The 25,660-nt window shown below is 37.9% G+C and overlaps 1 protein-coding gene across 5 annotated transcripts in view; it reads right to left on the reverse strand.

Annotated features, from left to right (window-relative positions):
- tp53bp1 (tumor protein p53 binding protein, 1) overlaps window positions 1–25,326 on the reverse strand; it is a 31,410-nt gene extending 6,084 nt beyond the window's left edge. For 2 of the 5 annotated variants that reach the window (XM_073835946.1, XM_073835951.1), the window contains exons 1-22: window positions 23,528–23,649; window positions 21,743–21,948; window positions 21,576–21,657; window positions 21,411–21,492; window positions 21,257–21,318; window positions 19,300–19,416; window positions 19,154–19,208; window positions 18,723–18,883; window positions 18,512–18,638; window positions 17,632–17,720; window positions 17,350–17,549; window positions 13,880–15,161; window positions 13,659–13,775; window positions 13,304–13,504; window positions 12,852–12,918; window positions 12,519–12,599; window positions 9,204–9,495; window positions 9,042–9,101; window positions 8,742–8,891; window positions 5,173–5,393; window positions 4,744–4,896; window positions 4,075–4,466 (exon numbers count right to left, since the gene is read on the reverse strand). In XM_073835946.1, coding sequence (XP_073692047.1) covers window positions 4,075–4,466; window positions 4,744–4,896; window positions 5,173–5,393; window positions 8,742–8,891; window positions 9,042–9,101; window positions 9,204–9,495; window positions 12,519–12,599; window positions 12,852–12,918; window positions 13,304–13,504; window positions 13,659–13,775; window positions 13,880–15,161; window positions 17,350–17,549; window positions 17,632–17,720; window positions 18,512–18,638; window positions 18,723–18,883; window positions 19,154–19,208; window positions 19,300–19,416; window positions 21,257–21,318; window positions 21,411–21,492; window positions 21,576–21,657; window positions 21,743–21,922 — 4,171 coding nt within the window. In that variant the 5' untranslated portion in view covers window positions 21,923–21,948; window positions 23,528–23,649. Of the gene's footprint in view, window positions 1–4,074; window positions 4,467–4,743; window positions 4,897–5,172; window positions 5,394–8,741; window positions 8,892–9,041; window positions 9,102–9,203; window positions 9,496–12,518; window positions 12,600–12,851; window positions 12,919–13,303; window positions 13,505–13,658; window positions 13,776–13,879; window positions 15,162–17,349; window positions 17,550–17,631; window positions 17,721–18,511; window positions 18,639–18,722; window positions 18,884–19,153; window positions 19,209–19,299; window positions 19,417–21,256; window positions 21,319–21,410; window positions 21,493–21,575; window positions 21,658–21,742; window positions 21,949–23,527; window positions 23,650–25,186 lie in introns of those variants that run through there. The other 3 variants (XM_073835948.1, XM_073835949.1, XM_073835950.1) reach the window with 3 other exon arrangements.
- Window positions 25,327–25,660: the final 334 nt, after the last annotated feature.

The following is a 25,660-nucleotide window of genomic DNA, read 5'->3' on the forward strand; positions in this document are numbered from 1 at the left end:
ATAACAATCAGATAGATACACAGACAAAGATATACAGAATGACAGACCGACAAAAAGATATATACACAAACAGAATGACAGACAGAATAATATATAGGCAAACTGAAAGATAGACATACAGAAAGATACATAGAATGACAAACAAAAAGACAAAAACATCGGATGACAGACAGAAAGATATATAGACAAAAGACAGACACAAATGTGCATATACATGCATGTATATGTATATGTGTGTGTGTGTGTGTGTGTGTGTGTGTGTGTGTATATACACACACACACACACACACACACATATATATATATATACTGTATATGTATATGTGTGTGTGTGTGTGTGTGTGTGTGTGTGTGTGTGTGTGTGTGTATATATACACACACACACACACACACACACACACACACACACACACACACACACACACACATATATACTGTATATATAGACATGAGTCGGCTGCCTTCCCCCTAATTATCATCACTACCCCGTCCCCTATTCGCCGCCCTTCACCAGGCTCCCGACGGGAGTGGGTGTGTGTGGGAGAGGGGCACAAAACATCCTGGTTTGGCGGCGTGTGATGAGGATCACCTTACGTGAATTAAGCCTCATCACCGCCGCTGCTTAAATGCCGACCGCGCCTCTCCTCGGGAGACAGGTCTCTTCCCCGTACATGCACGCTGGTGTCCTCATGGGTCCAGGAAGGGTGCGTAGAGGGAACCTGCGCCGCCGAAGGACAAGCTGCCGGACCCCGCGGTCCGGACGAGGACCGCACCTGTGACGGCTGCCGGGCCAGGATGCCGGGCCGTTTCATCCCCCAGAAGTGCTGCGTAGGCGGAGGAGGACGATGCCGCTAGAGAAGCCGCCGTTCCTCACGCCCCGGACCTGAGAACCTTCCGAATGGAACACTACCCCTTCTTCACGGAACCCCTTCACAACGAGGACACCAGATTCCCCGTTTATTTGGACACTTTTATTTCCCCTTTGGACACTTTTCTTTTATTATGTTTAATAAAAGCCTCTCCGAGGCCTGACGCCACACCCATATATATATATACTAGGGATGGTTCGATATCAGTACCGTTCGGTTCTCGGACAAATTCCAAATGGAAGTGATCATCCCTATCACCTTTGTGGGGGAACTAAGCGAATCTGCTTAGTGCTGACAGACACGGGTGTGTTTGACTTGAAGCGGCGCTGCAGCCAGGAACCGATCGGTGTATGACATCAGAGCAACGCGAGAGTGATTATAACGAGAATATGGAACCATCAGCTGTCAAGCGCTTTCGCAGTATTTTGATGTCATATAGTGATGGGAAGTTCGGATCATTTTACGGACTCGGATCTTTGAGTCTCGTTCAGGAAAATGAATTAAGCTTTTTTCAAGTCATTTCGTTCAAGTTGAACACACCCGTGTCTGTCAGCACTAAGCAGATTCGCTTAGTTATGCTAACAATAAAAAGACATTAATGACATTAAAACAGTGACATCTGCTGACAGAGACCATGCTGTGTTGTCACGTAAACATCCCAGCTGAAGATAATAATGAGGAAATTACATCGCTCCCTTCGCCAAGTGCGTTGCAGACGACTACATTATGGCATGCACGTGCCCTAAGTCCCCCACAAAGGTGATAGGGATAATCACTTCCATTTGGAATTTGTCCGAGAACCGAACAGTACCAATACAAGTATCAAACCATCCCTAATACATACACACACACAGAAAGGCAAGATTTATACACAAAGATAGAATGACAAATAGACGGAAACAGATGAAGACAAAGATATATAGACAAAGATAGATAGAACGACAGAGAGACAAAAAGATATATACACAAATATATATATATATATATAGAACAATGGAAAAACTAGGGCTGGGCGATATAGAGCAAAAAATATATCTCGATATATTTTGCTATATCTCGATATACGATATATATCTCGTTATCTTTACAGGATAAATAACCCCCCAAAAACTACTGCAAAAACAAATATGCCAAATTCCAAAGTCTTTTTTTATTGAAATTCAGAGGTAGGCAGTTCAGAACAAAGTGCTTCTACGAATTTTCTTTTAATATATAAATAAACCCTTTTAATTTTTGGCAAACAAACAGAGGTTTACTGTTAAAATAAATACATGGAAGAAAAATTATAATCAGTTTTAAACGTTTACATAATAATTGTAGTATTTTTTTCTACAATTAAGTGGTGAATCTTGTTGTAATATTTATTTTTTATCATATATATTGTTTTATGTAAATTACTTAAATAGGAATATATAAACACCTACATTATACTGTACAAAAGTAATACAAGACTAATATTGTTCTGTTACATATTAAACCGTACTTTTATTTTGACAGGTTGCTGTGATGTTTCTGTGTGTTTACAGTATGATATGATGCTAGTTTTCTCAAATGAAACGGTAAAAGTGACACTCACAGCAGCTTTGGAGTTTGAGTTTATCTGTTCATGTGAGATGCAAAGGCCAAAAATATGCATTAGCGTCACACGTGCTTCAATATGCCTGTAGTAAAAAAAAACGCGTCTCCGCCATTCATACATACAGAGGCAAACAGAACTTGCAGGATTCATAACGGTCTTTTTGCATTTCAGTTTTCACAGACACTAGTCCATATCGCGATTTGAATTAAGTGACAGACCAACTTTTGATTTATTCATCCAAAAATCAACAAATTACGTGGCATTATGAATGGATTGTGCGATCCAGTCCGTGTTTTCGCGGAGGAGACATTGTAAACACGCCACCATGCAGAGACAGAAATGACATGCCTTCGTGTAAATAAGATAAATAACACAAGGCTATTTAGTTTGTTTAATAAAAGAACAATGTATAGCCCTGTTCTATAGGAAAGATAACCTTAAATGACTTCTATTGTGATCTGGCGCTATATCGAAAATAAAATGAACTTGACGTTCAAGGGGGGCGTTGGGGGGGGTCGCCCTCCTAAGATAATGGTAGGGGAAACACTGGTAAACATATATTCACGGCAGTAGACATCTGTCTGTTGTTCGTCCGACGCCTTAAAACCAAAGTATCTCCATATAATGGAGCCAGTTGTCCTTTTTTTGCAACGAGTTTTGTAGCCTCCGGGCTGGTTGCGGGCGCCGCCGTGTTGAATGAGACGACAGGCGGAACAAAAGCAAGGAGGCGGGGGCGAGCACAGCACAGAGAAGGCAAACAAGCTAAGTGGCGAAAATTAAATATAAACATTATATCGATATATACGATATGTCAAAATTCATATCGAGTTTAAAAAATATCTCGATATATTTTAAATATCGAGATATCGCCCACCCCTAGGAAAAACATGTATATATAAACAGATAACATAGATATATACAAGCATGGTCGTAGCCAGCTATGAGGTCAACGAGATCCGAACCTCAGTAAGTTTTTCATGTTCAAAAAATGTTTTTCTCTGAATGACTAATTTGCTGTTTTAAAGCTCCCCATATGAGTGTCTACATGTATAATTAAGTTTAGACAGTTTGCAAGAATGTTTAGCATCCTTGGTAAGAAAATGATCACTGCGAGACGCTGGCGGAGTGAACGTGGCTTGAGAGAGTTGAGGGCGATGTGTTGCCAAATCCAGCTATTATGCATGTCTTTGGACTTGTCTTTTCCACTTAATTTGACACATTAGAAAAATAGTAAATGTTGCGGTTTTGCAAAAGATCTGAACTAATTTCAGTTTATTTTTTCATTTGTTTTCATAACAATATCTGGCAACACTGCATTGTCGACACTTAAACTGACAGTAATCAAAATTGCCCTAAGACAGGTTATTGCTGGATACAGGATACCACATTCACTAAGGCAAACAGAAAAAAACAGAAACGTTATCAACGCTATCAAAAACAGTGTAACAGAGTTGTATTTGTAGGGGTTATTATATAAAAATTCTCAACCCCTCTCTAGACCTCACTAGTTATTAAATCCTGGTTACGGCCAGACAAAGATAGAATAACAGACAGAGTGACAGAAAGATATATAGACAAAGACAGATTTGTGTTTTATTTTTCAGATTTGTTTTTGTTTCTGCTTACCTATATTAAAGTACTCCTCCTCGGTCAAGGCAGTGACTTCCGTCTCCAGAGGAATGGGATCACAGAGCAAGATGTCTTTTCCTTGTACTTCACACTCCTGGTTGTCATCAAATAGAAGGCGGAAACGGTTCTCTCCCAGGTCTCGAGTGATACTCCCAGAATAGAAATACGAGTTGGACGACCACTTGGCCAGAACACGCAACCCAACAAAACTGCTAGAGCCAGCGCTGTTATCTGGGGAGGTGGTGTTGAGAGAGTCAGAGCGGATTGTAGCACTGGGCTCTACTGGGCTGCCCGGTGCTTGGACATCCCTTTGGGCAAAGTGCTCCTCTTCTGAGGATGATGCACCCAGGCCATGGGCACCACCACCTCTCTGTCCTGTCCTGCCACCTCTGAGAGTCAATATTAGGAGGTGATGGAGAGAGAATAAAAAGGGGCCACAATGAGCATCACAACACTTATTAACTATGGAAACAGAGAGCTTATCTAATATCTACAAAAAAAGTGTTAGAGTTAATACTACTAAATACAAATGACTAAGACATATTTGGGGAGAAAAGGAACAAGAGTCATGCAAGATGATTAAAAACAGTGGTTTTATAAATGAGTTACTAATTGTGGGTACAAAGAGTGTCTTGGGCCCTGCCAGCCTATCCAGGAGCACCTCACCTGGACAGCGGGCCGCGGGAAGGAGGCCTTCCTCGCCGGGCACGGCCACGGGGGCTCAACTGGGTGGTGACCTGAGACCCCCGTGCATCCGTCACCTCTGACCCCACCACCATAATGTGAGTCCTCGGCGGCTGCTGCTGCCGTCCCCCCCGCCTGGGGTTCAAACACACACAAGGAGAGGATGCGCTCAGCTGAAACGCCCTCGACCGAATGTGTATGGGAGCAGCAGCCATGAGAAGATACTAATATAATACCGCGTCCAATAACGAGAAGGTGAAAACATGCTTGAAGGAAACGTACTGACAATAACATGCACACAAGACATTCTACGCAACAGAGCCTACTTCTCTACAAGTGTGACCGTTTCAGAGACCCGTGTGTGAACCACAGAGTGTTAGTAGTAGAAACACAGACAATTTGACTTCTCACCGGCCAGACTTGGCACCTCGACTGGGGGGCATTAGAAAATCTGGCATTCTGATGGGGCCCAGGCCACCACTGCTTGTCCCACTAGAGCTGTGGTGTGATGGAGCCTTCGAGGAGAGTGAACTGACATCAGCCAGGTCTCCTGATGTCATGGAGCTTCCTGTGCGGGATGGGGAGATGTCATTGTCTACGACGCAGCGATCCACCACAGGTTCCTCTGACTCCTTGAAGAAAAGATACAGCAGATGTTTGTTTAAGAGCTTGATCGGACATTAACGGAGAAGTTCAATTCTAGAATGAAAATTTCCTGATAATTTACTCACCCCCATGTCACCAAAGATGTTCATCTCTTTCTGTCTTTAGTTTCAACAAAATCAAAGGTTTTTGAGGAAAACATTCCAGGATTGTTCTCCATATAATGGACTTCAATGGTGGCCAACAGGTTAAAGGTCCAAACTGTAGTTTCACCACAGCTACCCTAGCCGAGGAATAAGGGTCCTATCTAGCGAAATGATCGGTCATTTTCTTTTTAACCACAAATGCTCATCTTGCACTAGCTCTCTCTCCAATGCGCATTTTCACACACTGCGTAATTACAGTGAAAAAAGTCACTTGCGTTTAGTTTTTCATCTGTGTACTTCAGTTGTATCTTTTTTTTGTAAAGGGCATTTGACTTTTATTGCATGTTCGCTTTATAAACACTTGATCTATACTAACACCTAGTATACATTTGCTCAAGTCCACTATATAGAGTAAAATCCTGGAATGTTTTCTTCAAAACCTTAATTTCTTTTCAGCTGAAGAAAGAAAGACATAAACATCTTGGATGACATGGGGTGACTAAATAATCAGGTAATTTTCATTCTGGAAGTGAACTTCTACTTTACGACCTAACACTAAAGGTGCATATTTTTCTCTTTGAAAACATTTACCCCTATGGAAATAAATAGCATGTCCCCTCATATAAAATGAATATTCCAGCCATATCAGTGGCTTACTAAGGTAGATTATATAAGAAAATGTGAATTCCTAAAAAGAATGACCTTAAAATTCATTGTAAAAATCCTATAAAAGCGCAGATAACCTTCAACTTGTCTCCAAATGTTAAACAAAATCACTAGGATATTATGCCAAAGCCGGACATTTTCTTCATTAGGAGATGAAGAAAAACTAAAACAAAATATTTAAGAACGTCAAGATTTTTTTATGAATTGCACTTACAAACTTATTACAATTTATCTAATAAAATTTCTTAAATCTGGTCAATTTATTTGAATCTGGCACCTGGTCGCATCATGGGAGCCACCATGTTGAAATGACATGAGCAGCCAAATACTACTTAGCAATGTTGGGGAAAGTCACATTTAAAAGTAATGCATTACAATATTGCGCTGTTCTCTAAAAAGTAACTAATTGCGTTACTTAGTTACTTTTGTGTTACGTTTTCAAATCTGGGCTGGGCTTCCTTGCTGGTTTGTTTTTAATATAAAAAGTTCTGTTTTTGCCAAATGTAAAAAGCTGTTTCACAACAAAAGTGAAATGAATAAGCATCAGGCTGAAGGAAATGTAAATTCACATCTGTGCAGTAGAGATCGCAGCTCAAACAAACCTTTCAGTTGTGCTGCCATTCTGGATTGCATGAAGAGTAAGATGCAGGAGAAGAAAGTTCAACTCTCTTTAGTAATAAAAAAAAAAGCTGTAGGTCATGCATAAAGTAATGCATTACTTTACTAGTTACTTGAAAAACTACTCTGATTACAGGGTATCTGCAGATATGAACAAGTGAAATTTAAGACTTTTTAAGACCTTTTTAAAACCACCTTTTATGAAATTTAAGACCTAAACCTGTAATGGAAATATACGTTATATTACATGCATATATGCAATATTAAATTTGTTTAATGTAAAAAGTAAACAATATTCCATGGCTGTCATAAATTATATTTATTACTACGATATATAGTGAACTTTTCATATCAGCAGATACTATTCCACACAAAATATCCCCATAAAAGTACCACTTAGAGATATCTGGTGATGTAAACAGTTTATTCTGAAGCAATATTTTCATCAGTGCTCTTTTAGCTTTTACATCTTAAATCTGCATATTTGATTTACCTTTATAAAGGCCTTTTTTTACTTTTGAAATGTATGCATCACCTTTGAAATGATTACAATTTATCAAATTCTATATGGCTGTTAGCAGTCAGATTACATAATTTACACTGCAAAATTAAAAGTGCAATAAAAGTTGTTATGAGATTAATGTTTTAAATACATTTATGAATGTACAAATTAGAAATGTTGGGGTGGGGATGCATACTTTTAAACATACTAAACTACCAGCAGGTGTCGGTAAGTCACTTCATGAGCGAGTTATTGAGTTATTTCAAGTGATTCGAGCCAAAAGCTGAATCATTTAGTTGTAAAACATTGCTTGGAGAATGTGCTATACTTCTGCTGTGATGTTTGGAACTATTTTCGTTGGTGAAACAGAACAAAAGAGTAAATATTTTGTTTAAAATGTACGTAAAGTAACTAGTTGACCAACTAGTTTATTAAACTAAAATTAATGTAACATTTGTAATCGTGAGAATATTCAGCAAAAGCTCCCTTGGTATATTACTGAACTATATTATGTTATAAATAAACTATACATTTTCAGTTGTTGCCTCAGTGTGTTTAGAGTTTCTTTATGTGTGCTGTTACGCTCATTTGTTAAAGTATGTCACAAATAGACCAGAAATACACTATCCATTATCAATTGCTGTTTACGTTGAATGTATTAAAATAGGAATCTCTCTTGCCTTTCGATGCTTCGCTGGTTATTTTTGCCTCTCCAGTTTTAATCAGGCTGTTTGTTCGGTCGGGCAAGAAAAAAAAAACAATTAAAAAGTATCTCGAAGGCTAGCTCGAACTATATTTATTATTATTATTGAGACCATTATATACAGAAAAAAGCTTGTTGGATCTGTATTCCGCTACTGCGATTCTGTCTGAAGATGCAGTAACTACCACAGGGGGAGAAAAAAATCTTCAGTCCGTCAGACACTGTGACTGCGGTCATGCCAATCGCGTCTTCGAAATACACAGTCACGCCAGCCGCACTTTTTTGTATGCGTGTCTAATCGCGCACTTACGGTATGGGTGCTGGGAGCGGTCAAAATGGATTTAAAGACGTTGTTAGAATGGCGTTTTCTTTATGATTTACCTGATATTTTCCATCAGGACCTAAATTAAGTAATGAACACTTAAGATATTTTAGTGGAAATGTGACCAGAACCATTTAAGACCTACCGAAACTGAATTTAAGACTTTTTAAGACTTTTTAAGGCCTTTTATTAGAAAAACGTTATATAAGACTTTTTAAGGATCCGCGGATACCCTGGATTACCTAACTCACAATATTTGTAATGCGTTACCCCCAACACTGCTACCTAGTAATGTCCAAATTATCAGACACTTTTGCTCACAGAATTAAATTATTCATGCCTGAATCAAATCTATTGTCACAGGATGTCATATACAAAGCTGCATAAAAAATCAGATTTAGCCAAGGCAACACTTCTTACATGAGTAACCTTACGGTCAACCTCTCTGCCATCTTCATAGTAGACATCTGTAATGATGCGAGTGACTGTTGTTCGGACTTCCTGGATGGTGCGAACATGTCTGCGCAATGATGGGCCAGGATGGGATCTGGTTGGTGTGCTTGGTTCTCCCTTTAAGAGTAAAAAAAGACTTGAAGATACATCTAAAAAGTTACAGCTCTTTAAATAAATACTAAATGATAATAGATTTCTTGCAATCTTTGACATAACATTTTGACAAAAAGTAACAAGTCATTATAAACATTTACTGAAATTCTTTACCCTTCCAGACAGGTTATGTGGTCCAGACAGATCAAAACTAGTCTGCTGAGACACAGCTCTCTGACAAACCAAAAGAGGCAAAGGAAAAAAATATAACACATGGCACATGTTAAAGCAGTTTTTATCATTAAGTGTATGCTAAAATAACCAACAATTTCTTACTTTGCTAGGCGGGCTGGTGGTTGAGCTGATATCCACGCTAGTTTGCTGTGACACGGCTCTCTGTCGGACAGGTGTTCGAGGTTTGTCAGAAGTGCTGGGAACCTCTTGTTCTCTGGAAGGGGAGGACAGACCACTGACCAGAGGTTCAGAGTTTGTTTCTGTATCAGCAGGATGCAGAGATACAGCTTCAGTGACTCGATCTGAGGCTCTGCTGCCCGCTGTGTCTTTTGGGCAGTTGGGAGACAGTCCTGAATCATTAGTGTTGGGAGACTTGAACAGCTGGCTGGCTTGCCTGTTAGAGAAGTGGAAAGACAAACACATAGAGACAGAAGTTTAGAAAGGCTACAGAGTACATATGTCTAGTCTAGTGCACATGACACTTCTTGGTAGTGATAAACAAAAACAATATACAGACTTGGAAAAAATGGTGGAATATTTATGAAAAATACTATTAATCTACAACTGTAAAATTAAAATAAAAAAGGGATAGTTCACCCAAAAATCTAATTTTTCTCACAATAATTACTCACCCTCATTTCGTTCCAAACCCCTACGACCTTAGATCATTTTCGGGACACAAATGAAGATATTTTTGCTGAAATACGAGAGCTTTCAGACCCTGCATAGACAGCAACACAACTAGTATGTTCAAGGCCCAGAAAGGTAGTTAGGACATTGTTAAAATAGTCCATGTGACATCAGTGGTTCAACTCTAATTTTACAAAGCTAAGAGAATATGTTTTTGTGTGCTAAGAAGACAAAAATAATGACTTTATTCAACAATTTCTCAGCTTCCGTGTCAGTCTACAATGCATGTTCATGAGATGTTCGTGTAGAGCTACTGACGCAGGAACCGGTGTTTTGATATTTCACGATCTATGCAGCATCAGAAAGCTCTCGGATTTCATCAAAAATAACTTAATTTGTGTTCCAAGATGAAAGAAGGTCTTATAGCTTGAAATGACATTACGATGATTAAATAATGACAAAATTTTAATTTTGGGGTGAACTATCCCTTTAATATTTGTGGATATCTTAATTCCTCATTTTCAAACATTAAACCATCAAGCTTTGCAAATTTGGGAAGATGGTTTGTTGTGTAAGTAACCCAAACTCAGAGGTGAGTTTGTGTGGAGCAGCATTTACTGCAAATTAAACCACTCTGAGACAATGAAAACTCCTCATGAGTTACTCATGTATAAAAACACAGTGCGACTCTGAAACATTCAGCAAATATATTTACTTATTTAAATAACAGTCTTTAATTTTAAAGGCCATATTGTGATTTTGGCTTAATTCAAGGGTGCAGCCCTACACAATAATGTAATGAAGTTATGTAAACTAACTGATAGTTCCCAAACAAGACTCCAAGATCACCAGGAGAACACCTTGCGGAACCCAGGACAAAGACAAAGCCCAAAACAAAACCAAAAACATCCCAACCTTGAGCTGCTGAAATGGGTCATGCTCCACTGTACAACACTCTACAGCCCTGACCAGGCAGGAGTGGCACTATCAAACCTACTTTAGCTTTCTAAAGATATCCAACACCAAGGGAACTCTATTTATATCCTCAACAAAAAAGAATTCAAGGTCAGTTGTGCCCAAGACTATTCTTATGCAGTCTAGTGACTTGAGACAGGGCTTTACGCTTACACTGTTTAATAGCACTCATGCCCTCCAAAAGCAACACTGATCACCTTATAAACATTTAATAAACAAAAATATAGTCAAGTAAAATACAAATATTTCTGTCTTTGTATTTTTAAATATTAAACAATAGAACTTTAATTTAGCAGAAAACTACAGGTAGACCTTGAAGGGAGAGTTCTGTCATTAATTAATTACTCACCTTCATGTCGTTTTAAACCCATAAGACCTTTGTTCATCTTTAGAACACAAATTAAGATTTTTTTTTTTTTTTTTTTTACACATTCAAGAAAGGCATTAAGGACATTGTTAGAATAGTCCATGTGGCATCAGTGGTTCAACCATAATGTTATGAAGCTATGAGAATATTTTTTGTGCTGCCAAGAAAACAAAAATAACTTTATTTTAACGCATGCCTCATGGTACTCTCCTGATTGCGTGTAGAGACTGATGCAGAAGAGAAATAAGTGTTGCATAAAGTCATTAGTTTTGTTGTCTTTGTGCAAAAAAGTATTTTCGTAGCTTCATAACATTATGATTGAACCACTGATGTTACTTGGACTATTTTAACAATGTCCTTACTTACTTTCTGGGCCTTGAACATTTCATTTGCGGTGCAATCTATGCATGGTCAGAAAGCTCTCGGATTTTATCAAAAATATCTTAATTTGTGTTCCGAAGATGAATGACGGTCTTACGGGTATTGGAACAGCATGAGCCTGAGTAATTAATGACAGAATTTTCATTTTTGGGTGAACTATCCCTTAAAAGCTTCTCTATAGTTCTCAACTGATTAATAAACAAATCTCATTAAAAAATTTGGTAAGATGGTTGGAGTGCCTTACATTTGACCCAAGTGACCCAAAGTCACATCGTTAAAGAAATTGAGTTTGTATGGAGCAACATTACAAACCGAGCAGCTCTGAGACACTGAAAACACAGGATCATGAGCTGCTTTTGCATAAAAGAACAGTGATTTTTTTTAATTATTTGACAGAACAAAAGGCGTGGTTCTCAATTCAACCCTGTGACTCCTCCCAACTCACAATTACAAAATATGTATTTTACAGATTTTATATGCATTGACGCACTATGCCTTAAATTCAGCACATTATAATTAGCTTATAATTAACTTTCTACACTGCAAACAATAGGCATTAGGAATTAATAACAACAGGATTTTAATCTTGTTATTAATGTTATAATGGCCTGGTTTCACAGACAGGGCTTAGACTAAGCCAGGATTAGTTCATAGTTCAATTAGGACATTTAAGTAATTTTTATAAACATGCTTAGAAAAAAAACACTACCGGTGTGCATCTTGAGACAAAACAAAGGCACTGGTATATTTTAAGATCAATCAGTGCAATTTTGTTTCAGTTGAAACAGCTCAGACTTACATTTTAGTCTAGAACTAAGCTTAAGCCTTGTCTGTGAAACCGGGGGTATATGTTTTTGATGATGAAGGTGCAGGTGCATCCAAACACAGTAATTTTCAGTTGCAAATGCTCACAGCCCTGTGAGAGCATATAATTTAAGATACCTAACAAACAAGCATGATACTATTTTTGAATAGAACTGCACAAACATTTTTTTTTATCTGTAATAAACAGCTGGTGGTGATTTAAGGTGTGACATTTTTCTTATTTCAGAATAGTGTGGTACCTGAGCGGAGGATCACTGGATTCATCATCCTCCACCTGGACCTGCCTGTGGGCCTCCCGAACACGACTGAACACAGAAGGACTGAAAAACAGACAAGAATAGGAAAAATATATATATATATATATATATATATATTATACCATTTCACAACAATGAAAACTAAAATCTAACTAAATTTTAAATTAAATAAAAAAGCAGTTTTGAGACATTATTAAGGATCTATTAGAAATGTGTTAAAAAGACTAAGGCAAAGAATCAGCAGCTGTGAGTGACAGCTGAAAAATGAATCCATCCCACAGATAAGCTTCTGCATAGCAACCACTGCAGGGTTACCTGGTTACATCCATGGCAACAGTGGTAGCCTTGGAGACAGATCCTTCCTCATCTGTTAATGATGGTTCTGGGGAAGCATTAAAATCAAGCGTAATGGGTTAAGCTTCAGACCACTTAAAAACAGTACTAGTATTGACTTAACACTGACTATAATTACTGGCTTTCGTTTCATTACATCCGACAGTATATAACTATGTTTTAAATAATATAAAAATATATAAAAAGTTATTGTAATATATTTCATTTTACTATATTTATTTTGTATTTTAATTATATTTTACCAAACTAAAATATAGCAAATAAAAGAAGACAAATATGAAAATAGATCATTAAAAGTATATCATTTTAATTTTGCAAATATAATTATATATGATAATTATATTATGTGTTTTTGGTGTAAGACAATGCATCTGAAAAAACAACAACAACGACAACAAAAAAACAGCTTTTACTCTGCAGGCTGAAATGTTCTGAGCCCGAGCTGCCCTCCTCCACTGGGGTCACCAGTTTCATCCTGAGACTCAGTTTGCCATCTTGCTCCACTGCGGCTGGCTCTTCACCCTCTCTGCTATCCTCTACCGAAATCTCACTGGCCGCCATAGTCGTCTCCCTGGTAACGTCAGCCTCTGATGGCTCTGAGAACGAGGTCATCTCTGCAAAAAGATCAAAAAGGCATAAAGAAACAGAAAAACAGTTTAGCACAACAATGACAAGAAGGTTAAAAGATGGAGGGGTGTGCCGTTTCATCTCGGCATTCTGATATTTAAACACAAATACGTTATGCAATGAAAATAAAGAGACACCCACCAATAGGAGTGCTGTGCCTCGGTGTCTTTTTCAGCTGACTAATCTGTGGAGGAGTCGCACTCACTGCTGGGCGGATCAGCTCACCCTCTTTGGGCAATGTAAAGTGAAACGGAAGCTCTGAGTAGGAAAGAAAGAAACAGAAAACGGCTAGTTGGATTTACTGAAGACAGCTTACATAATCAGCAGGGATAATAGAGCACTTGTTCGCAGCTTAATCCCACCTCCAGAGCTGTCGCTCAGACTTCTGTCGACGGCATTGTCCGAGTTTTTTTTGTGCTGTCCTGCATCGCTAGGCTGTGTGCTCTGGGACTTTGTTCTCTCAAGCTGTAAAGGTGAAACCTCAGTTGATCCCACTGGCTGAGACCCTGAGATCTTTGCCATGGCCTCACGTTTGTCCGGCACAGAGCCTCTCACAGGTTGAGAGGAGCTTATAAACGGCTGTGACCTCCTATCCTTCACTTTTTCTTGAGAGACCCTCTGGCTTTCTTCTAGCACCATGACACTGAAGCTCTCCTCTTTGCTGGAGGAGTGGTCATCTCTGCTGGGTTCACGTTGGGACGTCTCCTTCTCCTTCTCCTCCTCTCCATTCTCCTCCTCCATAGGTTCTGGAGAAAGCACCTGGCTCTGAGACAAACCCAGCTTGATCCCGGTGTCATCACCAGTCACCGTACTTTGAATCTCACCATCATCCATCCGCTCCTCCTCTTCTGCATTTTTAACACTGTCTGTAACAATACTATGGCTGTGTGTCATGGGCTGACTGAGTCTCTGTCTTTGACTAACACTTTCTTTTTCCTTCTCTGTGTTCTTTTGGGACGACACAGTCAAGACTGACTGAGACAGAGACTGCTGGGGAACAGGAATAGGTGTTACAGGTCTGTCAGCTGATAGTGAGGCTTGTGAACAGTCAGCGACTGTGGTTTTGCTTGTTTGTGGTGCATTAGGGGTGTCTGAAACACAGCCTGCACCGACAGAAAGCTGGGACGGAGTTGGACCTGGAGAAGCAGTTATATTCTGGTTTCCTACATTAGCATTAACAGCCTGTGGGAGCTTTTGAGAGGGGTTACAGTCTTCTGCTTTTTCAGTTGAGTCAGGCACCTTGGAAACACTTTGTGAATTTGATGTTGTAACAGGCTCAGGGTCGATATCATTCTTGCTTGCATTCTGGGAATGTTTAGGGCTTGAGTTACTCTTTTCTGCACCAAGAGCTCCTTCCTCTTCCACAATCTGTGTGGCTTGGCTGTCCTCCTCCACAACGAACAACTGTGTCCTCTGAGCAAAACTGCTGTTTTCACTGTTGAGCTCCAATTGAAAGCACTCAGCCACCTCAGAGGGCTGTGAACCACTGCTAGGAGGCTTTTTTTGCTGCTCTGCTGGGCTGGACTGCTTGAGTGATCCTGACTCGATTGCTGATGGGCTGTTTTGGTGAGGTAACTTCTTTGAGCTCTCAGTTCCTTGACTATTGTTCCCAGGTTCAAGACTTGGAGTGGAAACAAACACGTCCTACATTGAAAAAACATGGAAAGGACATAGTAAACAAAAGAATGTGAAGAGACGTTTAACTGGAATGGACTGGGCTGTAATACAAACTGGTTCATAGTTGGAAATTAACAAGGGCTTGTGGCAAAAATGAACCAAAAAAACCAAAATGAACAAAAATGCCACATAAATTCAGACAAAGAGGCAAAAACACCCCTGCACTATTAAAGGGTTAGTCCACCCAAAAATGAAAATTAACTAATTATTTACCCACCCTCCAGGCATCCTAGGTGTATATGACTTTCTTCTTTCAGACAAAGAAAGAAGTTAAAAATTATCCTGGCACTTCCAAGCTCTATTATGGCAATGGGCAGGTGTTTCTTGTCAACGGTCCAAAACAAGTCCAATAAAGTGCATCGATCCATAATAAAAAAGTGCCTCACACGGCTCCAGGGGTGAATAAAGGTCTCCTGTAGTGAACTGATGCATTTTTAGAAGAATATTGCTTCCTTTGCTCTTTAAACAAACGTTTCTTTACGTTACATTTTAAACACATATATTTTTCTTACAAAAACACATCAATTCACTACAAGAGACTTATATTCACTCCCCAGAGCCATGTGAGACACTTTCTATTATGGATAATTTTTTATATAACTCCACTTGAATTCATCTGAAAGAAAGAAGTCATATACACCTAGGCTGCCTTGAGGATGAATAAATAATGGGCTAATTTTAATTTTTGGGTGAACTAACCCTTTAAACAATGCATTATGGCTGTCCTAGACTAATGTCATTAACAAAAGTTTAAAATATTGTAACTGGGTAAATTTAAGTATTTGATATTAAAGATAACATAGCAAGCTGATTATAATAATAAGGTGATTATAAAAATTGCCCTCACAAAAGTAAAAAAAAAAAAAATGCTTCTAGAAATCAATTCCAGGGGCAAATATCGCCCCTTAATGGAAAAGTTCATTTCTGACCCTGGGTCACATTAGCGAAAATTTCTCCAAAACGTCCATCATCTATAGTTAATAGTAGGGGTGCAACGGTTCAACTTACTCACGGTTCGGTTTGTATCACGGTTTTAGAGTCACAGTTTCGGTACGGTTCAGTAAGTGCTATGTTTAGGGAAAAAAATTTAAGAGTAAAGAAATAAGAATAATCTATCTATCTAACTACAAGCAACAGTAGGTCTAACATTAGTTTTTAGGTACAGAAACTGAATAAAATGATCAAATGTAAAAAAGCATTGCAGTATAAATTGAAGTTTATTAAAGTTACAAAATCTATTCAATCAAGAGCAGTGAGTGATTTCCTTGTTGTTGCTGTTTGGTAAATGTTAAGAAATTGCTGTCAATTTAAGAGAATGCACTGATCCAGTGCACTGATACTTAACGTTTAGCTGGCTATGTCTGCTAGGATACTTGCCAAGATGGGAATTTTGACAATTTTTGCGTGAATTTGTCTATTCAAACACAATAAAAAGAGCTTAATATTTGCACACGTCCTGAGGTGAGGGTTTGCGCACTTTGGATGAGCGCACACAGATCTTCTCACTGCGCGCGCAAGTTTGCGTCTAATGGCTCTTAAATGTTGAAACTGGCAAAGCTTAAATGAGTTTAGTTTAAATCCAGATAGCAATGTGTGCTGTTCAGGTCTCACCTGCACACGAGCGCTATCAGCACCCGGGAGATGATGGAATAAATGACTGCTCATAGAATGGTTTTTCCATGTTTTTTCTTTAATCGCTGTTGTTGTAACGTATTGGGAAGCCAGAATGCGCATCCATCAACAAAAACATGCATTAGCCGAACCCTGTGTGTTTTACGTGTTTTAATTTAAAACATATTACAGATGCGTTGTCAGTTTCAAGTTGAACCGCGGTCCTGGTGCGCACCGAACCGTGGGAGGAGAATGGGACGGTTCGATTTTTTTTACCGAGTACCGTTGCACCCCTAGTTTATAGTGAAGCACCTTCTAAAACACAGCTCACACAGAAGTCACAAACAGCTTTCTGTTGGTTAACACATTGAATCTGTGTGACAAACTTGAACCCGATGTAAAATCTGTGTCAGAAAATCTTTCACCCTCACACAAAATTTTTAATGATGTTGACTCCTAATGAAAAAGATGCATTTTGCCCTCAAAATTCAACAAACAACATTAAATGTGACCACACCTGTACACCTGAATAATTGATACCTACATGTGAGAATTCAGGCTGGCTAGGGACTGAGAGGCTTTTCTCCAAAACAAATCCTGGGGAATTCTGGGACACTGGAGTGGAGGCTATGGGTTGTGGTTTGGGACAGGGGTCCATGTCCATTGGCTCTTCCTCTCTCCCAGGTGGCTGGTCCTCAGGGGGCACTGATGTGTCCATTGGGGATTCAGCAGCTTCATTATAATCTAAACGAAATAATTTGGGAATGGTTTAAAAGACAAAACCTTTACATCACATAAGACTCATGTGTATGTGAAACACACTTACTCTGCTCTTTTTCTGTGGGTGAATTTGGGACAATGTAAGGTGTTTGGCTTAAATTGTCTTGAGTAGCAGCCACAAAGTCAACAGATTGTCTAAAGAAATTTAAAAAACATAGGCAGTTAATAAATGCCACAATTAACCTTTTCAGTTTACACAGAGAAATAGATCAATATTGAATTTTTGTCATCAAAATCATTAACATTCTCGGCCATATTGATGGCACTAAATGTAAACAACGCCACTGAATTGAGCAGAACTCACAAATTTTGATAATTACTGCTGCTGAAAACAGTCAATTATTGTCATGTTTTGGGCTGTACTAATCAGTCATACCGGGAAAAACATTTGGAGTATTATAGACTGCCAAAAGTTATAACAAATCAAGAAGAAGATTGCAAAAAATTGTCTGAGAAAAGAAGGCGCTTGTGGTTGGCCAAACTGAACCAGGCTTTCCAGGACAAGAATCTTGACAACATTTGTGTTTGTTCTTATCATTTCCGGTCAGATAGGTGAAATATTAGGCTAATATAGGCTTCATATCTTTTTCACCTATTAACTTCACTGTGTCAAAATATTGCACCCTTTCCTGCTTACTAAGCCCTTCTCTGTATGATATAACAGCTTCCACAAGTTTTCCATGGTTTAGACAGCATAAATTAGCAGAACAACATATTCAGTAGTACATTAACTGTGCAATTCATGCCGCTGCTTACATCTGAGTTTTGCCAATATGGTCGCGCATCCGAGTAACTGACCTAACTGTGATGTAAGCACAAACCCTCTATTACTAAACTGAACAGTCAAGTAAATTTATTCTATAAAATAACACTCCCTCCAACCTATAAAAATGTACCAATAAATCATGCTAAATATAACCACTTACTGTGAAAGACTCTCCTGTACAAGTGTGCCCTGTCCAGACAGATGAAGCAAGCGAAGACTCTGTGCAGGTGTGGATGTTGGCAGGTGTTCTTTGTCAAACTCTGAAACACTGCTGTCTGCCTTGGTGCCTGTTATAGTGAACATGATTCGATAACAACAATAAACTAAATAAAAAACATATTTAGGCAATAGCAGGATTTGGGTCTACACACCATTTCTCTCCTTTTCAAACATGTCATCTTGTGAGGATACAAGCACATCTTCTTCATCTTCTTGACTTTCAGTTAACTGAGAGTGTAGTATAGCCTGAATACTGAGTTTTCTGCTTTCCCCATCCTGAGGCTTCGAAGGGCAGCTTGAACTGACCTCGGACCTACAATATAATCAAAAAAATTAGAGCTGTCAAACTAAAAACTGGGCAAATTATCATTAGTTAGAACTGTGCAATTACGACAAAAATTATTTCCTAAAATTTCATGCTTCATTACTATAAACTAAAGCCTAATTTAAAACCTATGATCCAGCATTGCATGTGTTGATATATTTCACAATTAGTTAATCATAGAGGCTGTAATAATAATAACAATCTTGAGTTTTCAATTAAATGTGCAGCCCTATCAACAGTACTACAGTTGATACTTGCCCTGTAGAATTTCCATCTTGATTAGATGATGTTTTTTCTGAACTCTTTAATTCACCTGCCAGAGAAAATTAACAGAAACCTATTAAAAACTAAAATGAAAACTAAAGAGCAACAGAACAATAGTTCACAGTAAAATGTGAACATACATTTGCTGGCTGGTTTCTGATTGTCTGTCTGATTTGCAGGAGCTCCATCCTGTTCATCTTCCTCAAAGATACCCTGGCTCTCTGACAGCTCCAAGAGGCCAAACTGAGACATCTCTTCTGTGATCAGATTAACACAATCATTCATTCATTCTACACAAATTATTCTACATCAAGCATTTTATTAGTAAAGTACATTTCTGGGAGACAGCATTGTATGAAATTAATTCTACATTGAAGACAAAGGTGGATAGTGTTGTTATAGTTTACTAAATCCAACTAAAAATTGGCTGAAATATAATAAAGATATATATTAAATGAAAAACTTAGATAAAATTAGAAATGTTGCTTTGCCAATTAACTGAAATAAGTTTAAACTGAAGTAATTGAAACTGAATTGAAATTGAAGTCTAAAATTACTAAAACAACTGAAATTAAAATAATGCCAAATAGAAATGCAAAAAAATTCACAAAAGGACAAAATTGATTAAATCAAAATAAAATTGAAGTGAAAATATACAATGTTATACGTAATGTTAATTCACAATATTAATAAATACTACAACAGTACAAAAATAATACTAAAATAACACTGACATCAGGGTCAAAAATTAATGAGGGCTTGTGGCAAAAATGCCACCAAAATGAATAAAAATGCCCCATAAATTCAAGACAAAGCGGCAAAAAATGCCCCTGCACAATTAAACAACGTATTACTGTGGCCGCAATTAAAATATAATGTGAAAATTAATAAAAAGTGTCAATTTGCGGAAATACATTTAGATTCGCTCACTCTGCATCAGTGTTTTTACACACTGTTTTGTGCAGCGTTGAGCCTTATAACCAATCCAATGCGTTCCTGTTGAACTTAAGAATGCACTGACCAATCAGAGGCGACTAGATTAGTCAGCGCTGAAAACTGTGTCGAGTGCACACACTCAGGAATTCCCTTATCATAAACAACACAGTGCAGACATGATGTAAATAAAAGATTAATTTCATAGCTTCAGTGATTATAACGGGAGTTTTTGCATAACTTGTGCTAGACTTGGCTAATGTCATGGACTGACATGTTTGTCTATAAAGCCAGAATGTGATGTGCCCAAAACACATAGTTTTCTATATTGATATTAAAGGAGACGTCCACTTCCAGAACAAAAATTTACAGATAATTTACTCGCCCCCTTGTCATCCAAGATGTTTGTGACTTTCTTTCTTCAGTCGATAAGAAATTGTTTCTTGAGGGAAAAAAAATCAGGAATTATCTCTATACAATGGATGTCAATGGTGCCCCCAAGTTTGAACGTCCAAAATGAAGTTTAATGCAGCTTCAAATGGCTCTACACGCAAAACGTAGATGTAAAACAGCGATGTATGCCGATTTTGACGTTGAAGAAGAAAACGAGACGGGAGTTTTTTGACATACACTAAGTGTACTGACCGTATTGAACCGGGAAAAAAACAGTTCACACAGACTTAGACAAGATGCGTTTAAGGTTAAAAAGTATATAAATTGTCAATTTGTTTCGAAAATGACCAATCATTTTGCTAGATAAAACCCTTTTCATCGACTGGGGTTGTTTAGAATAATTTGAAGCTGCATTTAAACTGCATTTTGTAAGTTCAAACTTGTGGGCACCATTGAAATCCAATATATGGAGATAATTCCGAAATGTTTTCCTCAAGAAACATAATTTCTTATCAACTGAAGAAAGTAAGACATGAACATCTTGGATGACAAGGGGGTGAGTACATTATCTGTACTTTTTTGTTCTGAAAGTGAACTACTCCTTTAAAGACAACATAGAATGGTTTTACAACAATAAAGTAATTATAAAAATTGCCCTCACAAATGTAAAAAATTCCCCTTGAAACTATTCCAGGGGGCAAATATTGCCCCTTAATGGAAAAGTTAATTTCTGACCCTGACTGACATGCATATATTGTTTTGAAATCTCACCATGTGTTTCTGTACAGTGTGTGGTGGAGTTAGCCTCAGACTCCATGTGCTCTGTAACACTTCTGCATAAACACAATCACAAACAAATTTAAAGCTTTTCCATAAAACTGAATATTTTGCTCTGCATGGAATTTGTAAAAAGGTATCAAAGCACCTTTTTGAGACAGGATAAGAGTGAACTTCAAAAACTTGACTATGCTCTGTAGCTGCTGAACCCAGGTTAGACTGCAAATTGTCTGAAACAAATCAAAAACCTGTTGTCAGTAAACAGATAAGGCTAGTGAAGTGAAATCTTGTCTCCATAGGTTAATTTACTTACCTGAGTGGGCTGTGTTGTCACTCTTATCAGTCTGACTGTCGCTTTGTAAACAACGACTTTTGGTAGGGGAGGAAATTAGCTCCTGCAAAGATAAGATGACTCAATATCAACTTCCTGAGTTTTTATAGAGAAAAAAAAACTTGCTGCTATGGCTTATGACGTCTCACCAGCACAGGGCTTTGTGATGTGGGCTGTAGGTTAGAGAGGCGGCGGGCGAGAAGGGCACAGTAGCTGGTGTCAGGATCGTCCTCCAAGGCCACGCTGTCAGGCTGGGAGTCCTCAACTATGAGGCAGGGGTTTTCTGTCTGAGGAAAACTTGAATCAAGATCACTCTCACCAGGATCCATAAGGATGGGACAGGGTTAGCAGATGTCTACATACAGAGATTAAACAGGAGGGTTAGAACACAGAGATGACAGACGGAACTGATTCATGTATGTAACTGCATGATTTCATAATGTAAATTAAATAAGGTTATGTGTTTTGTTTAGATGTACACTACCAGTCAAAAGTTTTTGAACAGTGGGATTTTAAAGGTTTTTTAAATAAGTCTCTTCAGCTCACCAAGCCTGCATTTATTTGATCCAATGTACAGCAAAAACTGTAAAAAATTTTCATTACTCCAGAATGAATCCTTCAGAAATCATTGTAATATTCTGATTTTCTGCTCAAAAACGTTGATTTTTATTATTATGTTGAAAACAGCTAAGTATAATTTTTTCAGGTTTCTTTGATGAATAGAAAGTTAAGAAGAACAACATTTTCACACATTTCTTGAACAGCAAATCAGCATATTAGAATTATTTCTGAATGATCATGTGACACTTAAGACTGGAGTAATGTGCAGAAAATTTAGCTTTGATCACAGGAATATTACATTTGAAAATATATTCCAATAGAAAACAAAATTACTGCTTTTGCTGTACTTTGGTTCAAACAAATGCAGCCTTAGTAAGCAGAAGAGGCTTCTTTAAAAACATTACTACTACATTGTCTTACTGTTCAAAAACTTTTGACTGGTAGTGTATTTCTATGTTCGTGCATTATAAAGCACCGTGCACACAAGCTGAAAGCACTATATAACCTATACATATTATACTTTTGTTGTTATTATTAGTAACTCAGTCAATTTCGAGAAATGCTGATTTATTCCTGACTTTCTGAAATTATTTGGAATTATTTTTCAACTTTACTTTAATTTGCACTTTAGTCAAACCACCTTTTCTATAGTGTTTCATACAATACAGCTTATAAGAACAAACAAAACTATGCTCTTATTATGCTCTTATTATGTCACAATATTCACTATTTTAGTGCTGTCCTTATTTCCTTGTTTGTTTGTTTGTTCATGTTCTCCTACAAATCTTGCTATTTCTGTTTGTTTGTTTTTGTTTTCTGTTTTTGTTTGTTGTATTTGGGTTTGGCCATGTGATATAAACATGGCTGCGCCCAAAAAGGGGCCACTGGGTCCACGTAGAAAAAATCCCTAAATTTCCTAAATCTCATGTCCGTGTATGACATTTTGGATATTACAGCAAAAATATGTACGTGTGTTTAAGACAATACTTTCATGCATCTTAGACAGAACGTTTACCAAGAAATTGTACATAAAAGCTCAATTCCATAAACAAATAGCGATATTTAATCGCGAGATTTCCTGCTGGCTGACTGCAAAAGACTGCGGGTACAATCCATGCAAATAACCCCAAAGGTAAAACCTATACAAACAAAGACCAACACTAAATACACAAACGAACAGCTAAGACTCAAGTATACACACACGTGGATTATTTACACAGCGCATTTTCTCATGAAAAGCCTTTCCCCAGTTTGATCACTGAGGTGCGTATACCCCGATGCAGGTAACGTTAGCTAGCAAGCACTGCAGCTGTAGCCTGAAAGAAAGCAGCCCTTTCTGCAAAACACAGTGCGGGGGAAAATAGCAGTCTTACTTCCTGGATCCCTGGTAACGCTAGGTGTTAATCCATCTCAGCGAACGTGTAACATTTTACAGTGCACGCACAGTACTTCTGTACTTTCACAGCCTAACCTTAGCGAAAGCTTTTACTTCGCGGCAAAAACCCCTGCCGCAATACTCGCCGTTGATTGGCCACGAAAGTTCTTGGCTCAACCGAACTGCTAGAAAACCTGTTTTGATTGGCCGAGAGAGAAGCGTAAGGCGGGTTTTTTTTTTACTGAAGAGTTGGAATTGCGCAGATGTTTAAAGGCCGCAGTGGATGTTTTCGTGTTTTATTTACCGTTGCCCAGCTGCAAAAACCCTTAGACGAAGACTAAACTTAATAATAACTGTAAGAGTATTATTACTAATGGGTTTCTTGATTTAAGCGGTTTGTTGCAACTTGCGCCAGCCATTTATCCAAACGCCTGTGATGCATCGCAAAGTTATGTACTGTATGAGAACACGCCCACTAAAAGCAGAGCTCCAGTGTGACAAAAAATAAATAAATACAAAAAATGACTTTCAAGACCTAAATCAGTTCAACAGTTAGCTAAAATCTCTTGAGATAAGTCAGTATTTTAAGACAAGTATTTTCCAATTTATTGAATATGATTAGATCTGAAAGATCCACTTTGAGAGTGATATTATCATTAATATTATTATTACAACATTGCCAATAATGGTAATATTTATACTTATTTAATAAACTGAACAATCTGATTTTGAAGTACAAAAAAAAGTGTTTTAACCGTAAGTTTTTTTAATGTTATTAAAGAAGTCATTTATTTTAATGACTTTTAATGACAGTGCATTTATTTTATCCAAAGTATAAAAAACAGTACAATTATTAAATGTTTACTATTTAAAATAACAGTTTTCTATTCAAATATATTTTAAAAATGTAATTTATTCCTGTGCTTTCAAAGCAGAATTATTAGAATCATTACTCAAGTCACATGATCCTTCAGAAATCATTCTAATATTCTGCTTTACAGCTGAGTAGATTTTTTATTTTTCAGGTTTGAATAGAAAGTTCAGAAGAACAGCATTTATCTGGTCACATAGGTCTTATTAAACTGTAAAACTCAACCCTGTCATAAATAATTACATTCCATCATATCTTAAAATGTACTTATTTATACTGTGATGGCATAATGCAGTTTTAAAAGTATTTGTCTGACAGAATGTTTTTAATCTTCCAGCAATGTCCTTATCATACAGGAAACGGCACCATTTTCATGGAATGACCCATAAACCTGCTTCAGTTCTGTGTTGATCATCAACATGTGTTGTGTTGCATCATGCATTTCATTGGTTTAGCGGCTGCAAACATATGAGATGACACAATGTCGATAGCAACGATTGATGGCTTACTACAGCCTTTTTGGCATTTCCGAAATAATATTTTCACGCATCCCTCAAACAGCACATGCACATGACAGCTAACGTTCCCTGGCGTCTCGATCTCGAAGGCATCGGCTAATACAACGACGCGTTATCCTCTCGACACGAGGAACCATTGTTATATTGGACTAACACGCCTTTATAACAGACTATTAAATCACTTCGTCCAGCGGTCACGAGCACCGCGCTGGAAGCACAAAATGCAAGTCACGGCGATGGCGACAGCTTACAAAAATGAGCCCATTACCTGAGAAACTGATCCTGTGCTAAACCGCAGGCTTGTCTGTTTCGGGAAGAAAGCAGGAAGAAAGGAAAGGTTGTGCGAGTCGATTATCTCTATGAAGATGATGGGGTGTGTGTGGGAAACATGGGTGTCACTTGACTGTGCCTTGGCATCTTTTGATATGCGCGCGCATGGTAATTAATAGGAACTAACGGATTTCAAAACACATAGGAATACGAAAGAGCCAAATGATAGTGTTTATTTTTAAAATTGTACACTGATTTATGTAAATAAACGTGTCGTTGGATTTTATTTGAAGGCTCCAGATTAACAAAAAAATGAAATACTAACGTAAAATGTTTTTTTTTCACATGTAAAATAGTGAATGAAAGGATACTGAAATGCCTTTGACTCTTACCAAACATTACAACACACAGATCACACTGATGACAAATTCTATGAAATGTAGAGAAGAATACACAAATCATTTACAGATTA

This window comes from Garra rufa, chromosome 3 (assembly GCF_049309525.1).
Source record: "Garra rufa chromosome 3, GarRuf1.0, whole genome shotgun sequence".
Classification (NCBI taxonomy): domain Eukaryota; kingdom Metazoa; phylum Chordata; class Actinopteri; order Cypriniformes; family Cyprinidae; genus Garra; species Garra rufa.